The sequence below is a fragment of the Mycetomoellerius zeteki genome, unplaced genomic scaffold (genome assembly GCF_001594055.1).
Source record: "Mycetomoellerius zeteki isolate Tzet28-1 unplaced genomic scaffold, Tzet1.0 scaffold565, whole genome shotgun sequence".
NCBI lineage: Eukaryota > Metazoa > Arthropoda > Insecta > Hymenoptera > Formicidae > Mycetomoellerius > Mycetomoellerius zeteki.
Genome location: NW_017257572.1, coordinates 398219 through 412062, shown reverse-complemented (window position 1 = coordinate 412062; position 13844 = coordinate 398219). Strand labels below are relative to the sequence as shown.

At 31.5% G+C, this 13844-nt stretch overlaps 2 protein-coding genes across 4 annotated transcripts; both read right to left on the bottom strand.

The window, feature by feature from the left end:
- Positions 1–6157: 6157 nt before the first annotated feature.
- On the bottom strand, positions 6158–8950 carry LOC108727952 (ubiquinone biosynthesis O-methyltransferase-like). Of its 2 annotated transcripts, none has more exons than XM_018456273.1 (5): positions 8655–8950; positions 7409–7487; positions 6702–7197; positions 6446–6626; positions 6158–6304 (listed from the first exon to the last, which is right to left on the bottom strand). In XM_018456273.1, exons 2-5 carry the CDS (start codon positions 7459–7461, stop codon positions 6177–6179), a joined length of 858 nt encoding a protein of 285 aa, XP_018311775.1. In that variant the 5' UTR covers positions 7462–7487; positions 8655–8950; the 3' UTR covers positions 6158–6176. The 2 variants fall into 2 exon arrangements, with proteins under 2 accessions (XP_018311775.1, XP_018311774.1); XM_018456272.1 differs by having other exon boundaries at positions 7409–7493; positions 8655–8949.
- A 37-nt stretch (positions 8951–8987) lies between these two features.
- Positions 8988–13499, bottom strand: LOC108727951 (ubiquinone biosynthesis O-methyltransferase-like). Of its 2 annotated transcripts, XM_018456270.1 has the most exons (6): positions 13426–13499; positions 11284–11437; positions 10592–11087; positions 10322–10502; positions 10105–10178; positions 8988–9186 (listed from the first exon to the last, which is right to left on the bottom strand). In XM_018456270.1, exons 2-6 carry the CDS (start codon positions 11343–11345, stop codon positions 9142–9144), a joined length of 858 nt encoding a protein of 285 aa, XP_018311772.1. In that variant the 5' UTR covers positions 11346–11437; positions 13426–13499; the 3' UTR covers positions 8988–9141. The 2 variants fall into 2 exon arrangements, with proteins under 2 accessions (XP_018311772.1, XP_018311773.1); XM_018456271.1 differs by lacking the exon at positions 8988–9186 and having other exon boundaries at positions 10047–10178.
- Between the last annotated feature and the right edge of the window lie 345 nt (positions 13500–13844).

The window sequence follows — 13844 nt, the reverse complement described above, 5'->3', positions numbered from 1 at the left end:
AATGAAGTTTGCCGATTATAAGTACAGCGAATTCAATTCGACGCACTAAGTGCGCATTGATGCACATTAAAGCCGTCATACACAAAATAACGTAAAGATATGTTTATAAATAAATATAGAAATTGATTAAATCGTGAAATACTCATACATTTTATTGTACTATTAGGTAAAATATGTATTTCATTCGAAATATTTGTGCATTTCATTTTTATACTCAATCAGTGTACAACGGCTTTAATATGCACCAGTGCGCACTAGTGCTTCCAATCGAATTCGCCATTAGTTGTTTTGTTTACGTTTGCAACCGCCGTTTATTGCGTCGTTTGTGTCTTTCTGTTTTTCACGAAATTCAGTCGAGTTTATGTCGATCGCTAGAATAATTATCAGTATAAGAATTCATGTTACCGTATGTTCAACGTTAACGTAAATAAGTTTATAAAACGTACGAGATAGATATTCATAATACGTGATTGAATTGTAGCAACTTCCGTGAATTGCAAGGTTATGACCGCCATTATCTCGAATCTTTGCATCTTCCGCAAAATTTCTGCTGGCGATAATTAGCTGAATTGGTGAGTATTTATTCATCTTATATTTATAGCACCTTATTCTATTAAGGCACTAATCGGGGAAATACGATTTCGGCAGGATTAATTTTTAGAAAAATTAATAATGTTCCATTGAATTCTATATAAGACAAATGTTTGCGCTATAAGAAATTAGACGCACATTTCGCACATACTCAATCAAATTATATACACACAAGAATTATGCAATGAAGATTTCCAATTAATTAGCTCATTTGCTCCAGTGTAGTTAAACTTTAATCTCGGTTCAACTTTTTCTAAAATTAATAAAAAAATAAAGAGAAAATTGAACTGGAATTTTTAATCTATACTACTGAAAATGGTTATAAATTATTTACTTTTGATCATCAGTTGAAATAGATTGATTTATCTCATTGATTTTTTTTCTTTAACAAGAATATGTCTAATAGTAGAAGCATGTGTAATAACGATTCAAATTAAAATTAGGGTTGAGTAGATTAACTATTTTTCTCAATGTAAGTATTTTCACATTTTGATATTTGTATTATAAATGAAAAATATAAAATATAATTTTTAAAAAGAAGTAATTTTGTACTCCTCTTTGGACTGGTCATGCCTGCGGGTTCTTTGAAAATTATATGTAAATAAAATATTTTTATTCTTTCTTTATCGCTCACGATAAAACGCTTGACCTAAAACAAGACTTGACGCAATAGAATTGATAGCATTCCCTAATGCAGATCCAACCCACATTCATCTTTGAACACTACAAGAGTGTGTCACATCAATTATTCATTGATTTTAAAACTAATTCTCTAATGTGTAAAATTTTATGGAAAATAATATCGGCATTCTTAGAGAGATAAAAAAAACTTTAATTTAAAAAGAAAAAGTTAATAAATTAAAGTTTAAAAGTAATTGAGTTAAGTTAATAATTAATTCATTTAAAATTAACTGAATTTAGTTATAAAGCTATTAACTTTGTCATTTTTATTTAACTTTTAATTTATTAACTAGTTACTACCCCCGACCTTGATTAAAATATACGCGATAGATATTCAGAATTAGATCGAATTTTAACAATTTTCATGTGAACGTAAGATTATCGCCACCATTATTTTAAATTACTTTGTATGTTTTGTAGGATTCTCCTGGCATGATCGTTTTGTATGAATCGTATCAACATTGGTGGAATTAGTGAGTGAATTTGTCCATTATATTTGCGCTGTATAATAATTTAGCTTTATCATACAGTCAAGAAGATGCAATTTTGATAAGATCAGTTTTAAAAAATCAATATTAAATCATATAAAGAGTTACAATAAAGTCCATTTAAATTATTTAGTTGGAACTGAGAATGTGAACTTCAATTGATTCTTTGTGTTGATTGTGTTTTTTGCTTTTCTTAAATAAATGAAATTTGTACTTTGAATTGTGACTAATCTTATATGAATTGCAAAATCTTTATACTATTACATCCATTGATTTACATCATTTACAATATTCTTTTCATTAATGAGACTGAGGATTAATCAGACTGATGAGTGAATTCATAATAATGTTTGCGCATGTTTTTTAACTTGCTCGTTACGTTGCTCACCTAAATACTGAAGAGTATAATTTACTCTTTAATTATGATACGATAAACCTATATATTATAAATGGTATTTAATTATGATAAAATGTGACACTATTTTATAAATAATCAATTACGTGAAATATAAATAATCAATTATGTCCAATGATTTTCTGCTTTTATTAATTCAAATAGTAGTATTTTATATACAAACATATGCAACATTTAAATATGTTAATAATAGAATTTCGCTAAACTCTCTTCAATGAAGAGTCATAGTTTCTCGGTCTACGTCTATGTATGTATATTTACGTCAAACGGGTCGTAAACGCAACGGGCGTCCAATGTCGATGTCCATCGGCGCGGACGGATAACGATCGACGATGTAAAGTGCTTCGCGTCGGTACCACCGCGACATGACGCCAGTCCATGTTTATGAAGTGTCGCTATCACGACACGGCTACAAGTTATGCCGTGTATAGCCAGCCGCTTCCTGCCAGGACAGGCTACGAGCGACACGATACGTGCCGCGATATATGAATGCATTCTAGCCGACGGGCGAATATCATTCGCGTCACTCCACCACGTCGATATAGCGCCGAAGATTTACGATGGCGAGATCTCGTGACAATGTCTCGTGTTCGCGACGGATGGCGGAGTCACCCGTCCGTGACGTTGCGAAATATCCGCATGTAGCATGTTCAATGCGAAACTTACGTGAACTTAGGCGAATAATTACGAGCCATTGGCCTGTTGGAAGAAACGGGAGACGTTTGCGTTGGCGTGACTCTCTCGCCGGAAAGCTGAGAGATCGGTGTTATTTATTTGGAACACGTATAAGTGTACCGGAATAATAAAAATAAAACGCTCGTTGCGTAAATATAATGAAAATGACGAATAATCACGCGCCGTTTGCCAAAAGTTGCGAAATAATCCAGATGGTATCCTAATATCAGTTCGACGTCCGGCGGAGGAGACCGCTCCGAATTTCGTGCTCGATCATTAAAGCCGATGGCTCGTACGTGTAGTGGGAACGCGTATCGTGGATAGCATTAGGGCCATAATTCGAAGGATAATATTAAGATTGGCATGGAGCAAAATAGAAGGCCACGTGTGTAGCCGCGACGGCTGGATCGCCGGCGCCGCGCCCGTGCCGTGAGATCGGACAAGGAAAGGGCAGGACGCGACTATTCGTAACGACGACTTAAACACGGATGATGATTCCTTATGCTCCTATCGTAAACACGAAAAGCGTTTTTCTTCAAACAAAAGGTTTCGCGTGTTTTACGAGCTAAACGTCATCGAAGCATTAGAAGCATTCCATTGAACATTTTAATTTTTGCTGAAAACCTGTGCGCTTTCACGTACAGATACAAATTTTACGTTGTGCCTGCAAAGATGCAAAATCTTCTCCGAGGTTCTGCCCCGTGACAGCGATTGAATAAATCTTGGCGTAACGATCGGCGTCCCGGTGGAATTAGTAACGCAATCCTTCAATTCGCTCAATATCTAATTTGCCGAAATTCCTATAATTCGTTACTCGCTAATATCCTTTTGACCGAGATTATCGGTCCACGGGGTGAAAGGAGGGTGGGAGGATTACGCGCCGGCAAGATGCTTCGATGCACCGGTGACGTCAGGGGGTTTGCGGTTCTCCAAATTACGATATCGTTAAAATACGATGGCAAGAGCCGGAACGATGCGAAACGGGATGAATGCTCTTTCCATCTGCCCGCCCGCACTCGCGGAGTAAATAGGCTTCGTGATTATATGCATTATGTGACTAAGATTAAAAATACAGTATGTAATAAAATAAGTGAAATAATCTTACGTCAGTGGACGAGTCTAGTATTGATAGTCTGCGCGATGCGCGAGATATGTATGGTATGCAATTGAAGGCGAATATATATATGATTGATACTCAATGAGTCGTGTATTTTTCAAAATAGCGCTTGCTAAAAAGTGCTTAGGAATCTGCTGAAAGTGCTTAGAAACATGAAGCGAACGTAATTTTAAATATATGCGCAAGTTAATTTTTGGCACTAGTTTTCGACATTATATTATTTACGTATATTATATATTGGTTGAATAACAAACATCTTAGTTGAAATTGCTTGAGAAATTATCTAATTAGTTGAAAATGTATGCACTAATTTTAGCTGCACGAAACACTGCTAGAGTTCTGAATATAATGGTACGTTATTGGAACATTATTATCATCCAGAGGATGCACTCACTCCCGCTAGACAAATGCTTAGCACAAGGCTTAATAATTTCCCTGACGAGTATCTCAATTAGGGCAAAAAGTAAGCCAGTTCGTTGAGATGTAACGAGCAAGCTCGCTATACTAAAGAAAGAACATTGAGCTCCTGTACAAATAGGTATCGCACACCTTTCGCGGCTTCTATTTACTCGCGGGTGAACTGTAGTAGACCGTAACATTTTGCAAGAGGTATACTTCGTCGAAGTGCTGGCAAGTATACTGAATGCTTTTATTGCTAGAAGAAATGTAGAAGACGGATCGTAAATGCGCGTTCGGATAACAGGGTACGGGAAATAGAGAGACGATACCTGTGTGCGCTCTACTCTATAATAAATATATAAACGATTATATATATTTAATGGAGATCTTGTAGGAGTTATGGCCGTGAAGAACGAATTTCAAAAACGATAAATTGCAATTCAATTATCTTCTCTTGGGAGTTGCAATATATTTTATGGTTTAACTCATTCAAATCTGACTCATAACGTATTTGAAAATGAAAAAAAGGAAGATACATGATACATCAATTTACACTGTCATGTATAAATAATGAATGTGTAATTCTTCATAATAGTAATAACTTATTTTTCGAAGATAGTTTTTCTTATTGCCAAACAAAAAAAATAAAATAAACTTTTAATCTTCTGATAAATTTACAACATATGTAGAGAATAATTCTGTACTAGATCTATCTGTACTAGAGATATGAAATGCAAAAATATAACTTTTCTATACAAATGTGGAAAGACAATGTCAGCAGTGCATCACGTCATTCTAGTCATGTTTATGACCATAAAATTACTAAAAAATGTTTATGTAGATAAATATGAGAGACACAATAAAGATTATACGCTTTATAGTCTGTCCTCTATTTACACATGACGTGAACTACGATTACGAAACCTTCTGCATTACGAAGCATACATTGAACAATGTTTTTCTAACAATATAATATCAACTGTATAGGTATTTACAACACTAACGTTAATATTCATATAAAATTATCTTGATAGTCAAGTTGTTGTTAACAGAATATGCAATAATGCTAATGATTCGTTGTAAAGTTTAGGTAATTTACTATAGAGGTGTAATCTACATAAGTTTCTGTACACGTGCTGCTCCGTGTTATCTTTTCCTTTTCGGTATTTTTTCAAGGAAAAGAAAGGAAAATGAAACATAGATACCTAAGCCACTTCTGTGCAGTTAGTAATGACTATTTATTATTGTATATATTTCTATGTTCAGGATACATCAAATAACATAAAACAGGTAGTTTAAATAATCTTATGTGTGTATATACAGGATGTCCGGAAAATCGAGATCAATACTTCGGAAAGTGATTCGGGATCCAAAAAGAAGAAAAAAAAGCTATATAAACATAGGTCCGGAAATAAGTCGTTTCCAAATTATAAATTTTATATTAAAAATTATAACTCGAAAACGACTTATTTCTGGACCTATGTTTATAGTTTTTTTTTCCTGCTTTTTGGGTCTCGAATTACTTCCCGAAGTATTGATTTCGATTTTCCGGACACTGTATAAAAGATTCAAGAAGTATTATTTGTGAATAAAAAAGTTTTATCAATGCACAGAAATAATATAAATGTATGAGATATTATGGAATAATCAGTTATAAAATTATCAAAAGAACGAAAGTGTTTTTGTGTCGACAATGTAATTTTATGTGCTGTAAAATTTGTATAAAGACATTTTAATTTATATTTTTTATGTTTAATATTAAAATAATGTTTTACATTTATGAATGTTTTGCAAATTGTTTTTCGAAGACTTATATGCCAGTTTCTTTTTGTTTGATTGCATGTAGTAAATAAAAAGTAGATTGAGTTGATGACCAAGAGCATTTTTTTGTCATTGGATTAATTTTCATGCCACGAATCGATCTTGTTTCACAACCATCTGTAGAAAAAATGAAAGGATTAAGAAATATTTATAATTGATATGGACTTATCAGATATATAAGTATATATTATAGATATGATTTTTATGCAACAAATTTTTTAATATTTTCTTCTTAGAATTAACAAGAATCATACTAACAATTCTTCAATATACATTGAACTTCATGTGGAGTAATAAATTTATTCCATGTATGAGTACCACGAGGTATAGCTCCGAAAATGTATTCGCATGCTACAATAGTAGACAACCAAGATGTTAAAGTTCTGTTTATCGTCGTCAGAAAAATCGACTTTCCAGGTTTCACAATCTTCACACATTCCTATACACAATATTTGGGAAACATTTGATTTTTTTGTAGTATTTATATTTAAAAAATCTTTTATTATAATTATACCTTTATAAATAGTTGTGGGTCTGATACATGCTCCAAAACTTCAGAAGATACAACAGCATCATATGTGCTGTTTTCACTTTTCTTACGAGTAAAATCTTCTACGGTTGTGTGAATGTAATTCACTTTTTCTGATATATCGCGATTCAATTTTACATGATCTTTAGCAATTTTTATTAATTGTTCCGATGCGTCTATTCCAGTTACTCGCACTCCTATTTTAGCTAAACTCTCGGCCAATATACCTCCACCACAGCCAACATCCACAATTTTTATGTTTTCTAATGGAAAGTCTGGGTTTTGTATTTTGAATCCAGCGTTTATCAATCCATCTTTCAAAAACTGTATTCTAATTGGATTGTATGCATGAAGGACTTTTATTGGACCGTTCTCATTCCACCAAAAGTTTCTCCAAGCACTCATACGTTCGATTTCCTCTTGGTCCACCGTGGATATTGATCTGGCGATTGTATTGATACATACGATGTTTCTTAATAATCTATAATAAATAGTCTATTTTTATTTAATTAAACAAATACTATTATATAATATATTAAATAGGATATACGATTTTAATACTCTAGCCATGTGTTTTAAAGTTAAGAAACTATAGATATCTAAGTAATTTAGGATTCGATTGGATATTTACAAGAGATAGGTTAAGTATATTACATAATTTCAGGATTTAATACATTTATTTAGCACTATACCTGTTTTGAAAAATGCTTCTCCACGATCCGTTAGTAAACTTGACAGCCATCATGTTTGTATTGAAACACTTCTTTGTATCTGCGACTTAAAAGGCAAATTGCATCAACTACTCTTTGACAAATAATAAAAAACCATGCAAAGAATATATCAAATTTTAATCTTATCACAAAATCCAGATAATATCACTTAAAAAAATAATGATATATCAATCATAAAATGCGTAGATAAAATTTAGGAAAAATTGTAAAAAAACACGTATTCCAGTGCTCGCAAGAATCTGCACATTTCAAGCCAATTCCTGCGGACTCCCCATTCCATACTACCGTTCGAGGCTCGGCAGCTATCGCGCGTAGTTTTCTGATACATTACATTAATGTTAAATATATATGTTAAAATATAAGTATATCATTAAAGGACAATGAATACATTAACAATAGAAAATTTTATGTTAATAGAAATAAATTTTTTAATAAAAAATATATTTCAATAATGATTTGACGGAAGGTGTGCTCTCAGTATATTTCTGATATAGAGACACGCTCTGATATAGTGACACAACGTCGCGCGCGCGATAAGCAACTAGGCCGCCGATGTTTTCATAATAAATTCAGATTGGCCTTCATTTATCTTGTGAACTCCACCCAAAGTAGAACTCTTATCACCATTACATCTTATTTAGCTCTATAACTGCTTTTTACATATATTTTGCTATAATCGATCGTTTTCGAGATATTTTAGCGTCTCCGGACTTTTTGAAGACGCTGTATTCATATAAGTATACTCAATAAACTTTGTTTATAATTTTTATAAAAATAACGTACTATAACCATTTTTTTAAATCGAAATGTCAGTCATTAAGAAATATAACAGTAACAAGCAAATGTATATATTTATTGATAAAAAAAATTACACAATAGAATAGACAAAAATTTCGAAAAAGATCATTTTTTATTTAAAACACTGCATGTTTTTTTGCAAATTGTTAAAAAATATTTTAAATAAGGGGGGGTTTCAGAAAATAGAGACTTTTAACTTTAAGAATAAAATATAATATTGTGTTTTAAACGTTATTTTTATTTTGTATTCTATTTATATCTGTACGTTTATTTTTTATTTTTTACAACAATAGTATTTACAACAAAGTATTTTTTATTAATGAAAAGTTTAATACATTCTCTTATATTACCAAAAATATGTATGTAAAAATATTTTCATAATAAGTGAGAGAAATGTATTATTACTTACAGAAGTTAATAACACTTGCGAAAACTTCAACAATTTTTATCTGGAGACACGATGGTGTCTCGGCGCTAAGATATAGCGTGAGACGTTCCTTCTTGCGAGCCGGCGGATTGCGTTTTATTTACAGTAATCGGTTTTCAAAGTTATAGAGACGCTAATCTTATAGATAAAGAAAGTCGGACGCGCCGAAAAACATCGATTAAGATAGGCTACATCAGGCCTGTTCGATTTCAGCTCTAGAGCCAAAACGCAAAGCCATCGATGTAAAAAAAATCAATGTAAGATTTTAGGAACTATAAAATGTTGATAAGCGTCACTTATTGTTAGATGCGTGGCGATTAACAGGCCTGGGCTGCATGAATAAATATTTACTACACAGAGAACTCTAGTTTGCACTCCACGATCCACGAGTTACTATAATGTTTATAATCTTATTTCCACTATTTTGTTATCGGTCTGAACATTTTTAGATTAAGTACGTGCTAACATGTTAACACGGCGTAGTTGAACCAAAACGTTTAACGACTAGTGTCTTCTAAAACGGGGAATTTGAATCTATGATATGAATTATGGAAAATATTATATGAAAACACAACCTACTATTAAAATCCAATAATCTTATTAAAATTTATATAAGGATTGGGATAACGGTTTTTTAAATATCATATTGTACTGTTGCAAAATACATATTGAATATAACTAATTGTAAGTTTGAAATAGAATACTTAAACTATTCAAACACTAAATGTTGATTTTACTTCAATCTTCCAATGTTGTTTAAATATATCACCTCAAAATATATTTATTATATATATGTATATATATATATATAATGTATACAGGGTATCTCATTTTAATATCCCACCCCAAATAACTTTTTTATTTTTGATCTTAGGAAAAAATGTTTCAGACAAAAGTAAAGGCACGATCCGGTCTTTATCTTGCCTTGACCCGCCGGATCATGTTCCGATCTTGTCTTATAACTTAACAAATATTTAACGAAAAAGTACTTAATTATAGTGTTCTGGAAAGCTTTCGAGATGATCTACAAGAATGTGTAATAAAAAGTAGGGGCTTCCGTTTAAGAAATTGAACGTAATCTTCTCATGTGACCTTCAAGCAACTATTCAAGGTCAAACTAATGACACTATCTTACTATATGTCCCCCTCAAAACCATACAACTTTTGTCTGAAACATTTTTTTCTAAGATCAAAAGTAAAAAAGTTATTTGGGGTGGGATATTAAAATGAGATACCCTGTATATACACAATATGTTAATATACATATAGTACATCTAAGAGTTTAGTCAGTAATATGATTACAGTACATAACTGATAAACAATAAAAAAAACCGTTATTCTATTTTATAGTAAAGAATGACACTCTCTGAAAAATATCTACACGCTAACTTTATTTTTGTTTGATTGCATGAAGCATGTATAAAGTAGATACACTAGACGATCGAGACCATTGTCTTGTTACTGGATTAAATTTCATACCATTAATCGATCTCGTTTCGCAATCATCTACAAAAGGAGAAGATTAAGAAACACTTAGATGAATATAATTGCGAACGTGTTATATATAATTTTATACAAATATGATTTTTATATAATAAAATGTTTTCTTTAAATATTTTTTTCTTGGAATTAATAAGAATAAAACTTACAGTTCTTTAATATATGTTGAACTTCATGAGGAGTAATAAATTTATTCCATTTCAAAGTACCGCAAGGTACACATCTCATAATGTATTCGCTACTCAGAATAGTAGATAGCCAAGATGTTAGAGTTCTGTTTATTGTAGTTATAAAAATCGATTTGCCAGGTTTCATAATTTTCACACATTCCTGTAATCAATATTTGGAAAATATTTGATTTTTATGTAGTATTTACAATATATTTAATAATTTTTATACTTTTTATTACAATATTGTACTTTTAAAAATAGTTGTGGGTCTGATACATGCTCCAAAACTTCAGAAGATACAACAGCATCATATATGCTGTTTTCGCTCTCCTTATGAGCAAAATCTTCCAAGGTTGTGTGAATGTAATTCACTCTTTCTGATAGGTTGGAATCTAATTTTAAATGCTCTTTAGCAACACTTATTAATTCTGCTGATACGTCTATTCCAGTTACTTGAGCTCCTACTCTAGCTAAACCCTCGGTCATTATACCTCCACCGCAGCCAACATCCACAATCTTGATTCCTTTTAAAGGAAGATTTGAATTCTGTATTTTGATTCCAGCGTTTATCAATCCATCTTTCACAAACTGTATTCTGAATGGATTGAATGAATGAAGGGCAGTTACTGGGCCGTTCTTGTTCCACCACAAGTTTTTCATAATTGAGAAATGTTCAATTTTCTTAGAATCTATCGATGATATTGATCTGGCAGTTCTGTTATTGTATATGATATTTCTTGACAATCTGCAATAAGTGATCAAACTTTCTTTTCAACTGATAAAATGCTTTTATGTGACTATATTACATAAAAATAAAATTAATTTTCTAGTCATGCATTACCATCTACTTACAGCGTACAGATAAAATCTATAAAATTGATATTATTGATATTACGATTAAATAATTACATAATTACAATAATATGTAATTGGTAACATACTTGTTTCGAGGAATGCTTTTCCACGATCCGTTGAAACATTTGACAACGTTTATAGTCATCATGTCTATATATTTGAACACAATTTCGTTAACAATTTAGAAAATGATTTGTATCAACTCTCCGACAAGCAATGAAAATACACAACAGAATATATCTGAAACATTATTTGTAAATTTTACTGTAAAATCTGGATAATTAGATCTATGATACAAAAAAAAATGATAATAAACACGTAGTCGTAAAAATACATGCTTTGTCACGTAAAATTTGTATGTTAATATGGATACATAAAAAACTTATTTTTTTGCTGTGCTCAATATTTACTAGCTTAAATATTGTTATGCCGCTGCTACTACTACGGAGAGAATTTTTTCTTAGAGTTTACCCTGAAAATATGATAGTCATGGAACAACATTGTATTTCGAAGAATTTTGATGTAAATCTCTCTTATTCATTGATCAAATTACAATAAGGTATAAAATAAGTTTGATTAATTTTACTGAAGCGCATGGTAAAAATCTTTAAAATATTGTATTGTACCACAACCATATTGTACAACTACCATATTTTCAGGCTAAATTTTAAAAGAAAATTCTCTCCGTGTACGGCACGGTTCGAGGGTCCACAAGGACTTGAAGCAAATGATCGTTGCACTTTTGTAGCTTTTTTTAGAAATATTAACATTCACTTTATTTTCACAATTACAAGAAGTTTTTATTTCGAGTCACATTTCCACTTAACTATTTTCGCGTCGCGGTATGTACTTTATAATTGAGTCGACGGACAGAGTAACACGACGTCTTTCATTTCAAAGTCTGACCGATGACCGCATCCGCGGTCGCGCTTATATTCAATATCATCCTTTAAAATCATATTTAATCAATTCGGCAATCATTTGAATTAAGGTTTCGGCATTCGTTTAATTAATTGTTTATTCTTTTCGGCACGTTCGTGGCGCAATTGTCACTTGTGCAATTTAGCACTCGTGACAAATAGGTTTGTTCGCGTCTAACATGCTCCAACATGCTTCTACCACTCTATCAAGCGCGTTGGAGTAAGTAAGAGCTGTGGTAGGAGCATATTGGAACGTGTTGGAGTATGCGACGCGAACAAAGCTAATATTAATATTGATAAAAAAAGAATGGTTATTTTGATAATTTTAAACACAGTTTTATAACACATAATTTAAAACAACAATTTTGCACACAGATACGCGCACATATTAAATATAGATTTATGACATTAGTAAATATTTAAAAACAGTACGAATTTAGAAAAAATTTGGATGCACTTTAATAACACTAGTTTACAAAATGTTAACGTATAATAAATCAACCTGACTAAGACTCCTTATAAATCAGAAAACAAGAAAAGAACAAAGGCAATAGGAGTCAAGCGCGGGAGACATTGTACAAATAACACGACTACGTAGCGTAAAACTTCTTTATTTTAAAGCGCTAGTAGCGTGTTATTTGCGCAACGTCTTCCGCGCTTGACTCCTATTGCCCTTGTTATTTCCTTGTTTACAAAATGTTTTTTTAATTATTTTGAATAAGACAACGTATTTCTTATAGATATCGAAAACGATGCCGCAAATAAAAAAATGCATTTTATAGGGGATGAACGATATATTCGTGGCGTTTAATCGGAATTTCAAGGTAACATTAACCTTCTTTACAAAAAAATGTTAAATATTATCAGAAAAGTCATTGTTTAGACAAAAAAAACCTCAATTATCTTGAAAATGTGATGTGTTGAAATTTTTTATCTTGCGACATCGTTTTTAGCACTTAAAATGTATAAGAAACACATATTCTGATTCAAAGTAATTTTTTGCAGTAAACTAGAATCTTGCAATTTCGGAATGGAACACCAACATATCGAAAAAATAAAAATAAACTAGGTACATATTGTACTATACTTTTTGATATGTATTGAATTAAAGTCAATTAAGATATAATGGAAATAAACGAAACGAAGGGAAATAAAAATTAATACGTATTCAGATTTATTTCTATAAATTAATATAGTATATCGACGAATTTTTTATATTTTAAACATTTTGTATTTACGAAAAAATGATGACAAATGAGTATATTTTCATTAAAATTTAAGATGTGATACGATTAATTACATACTCACTTTACAGTAATTGCTCCAACTTGTATCTTGTGAATTCATACCATCATGTGTAAAGATTAAACCGGTCTGATTTTAGAAATAGTTATTAGATAATGTAAATTAGGTCAAATTTTAAAGTTAGATAACGCTCATTACTTCCTAAAAATTTATTATCAATTATTTATGATCTAATTATCATACAATAGGTTAATTATCATACAATATGCTAATTATCATACAATAGATTAATGAAGTACAGAATTTGAACTTCTTCATTTTTTCTTCTCTGTATTACGTGCAAAGCACAAAAGTAGAATAATGTCGAAATGATCTCGCACGCATACCCCTCTCTTCTTCACGGCGCTCTATCCATGCTCTAGCGCTCCCGGTCGATGGTGGCGCTCTAGTGTAATGGTAACTCTTTCGGTTCTACATATAGA

Excerpts from the sequence above, each read along its gene's own strand:
- LOC108727952 (XM_018456273.1), bottom strand. The coding sequence starts at position 7,461 with ATGATGGCTGTCAAGTTTACTAACGGATCGTGGAGAAGCATTTTTCAA. Across the intron at positions 7,198-7,408 it reads AGAAGCATTTTTCAAAACAG|ATTATTAAGAAACATCGTAT; the intron begins GTATAGTGCTAA and ends TATTTATTATAG. Across the intron at positions 6,627-6,701 it reads ACCCACAACTATTTATAAAG|GAATGTGTGAAGATTGTGAA; the intron begins GTATAATTATAA and ends TATTGTGTATAG.
- LOC108727951 (XM_018456270.1), bottom strand. The coding sequence starts at position 11,345 with ATGATGACTATAAACGTTGTCAAATGTTTCAACGGATCGTGGAAAAGC. Across the intron at positions 10,503-10,591 it reads ACCCACAACTATTTTTAAAA|GAATGTGTGAAAATTATGAA; the intron begins GTACAATATTGT and ends TATTGATTACAG. Across the intron at positions 9,187-10,104 it reads AATGGTCTCGATCGTCTAGT|AAGACACTAGTCGTTAAACG; the intron begins GTATCTACTTTA and ends TCCCCGTTTTAG.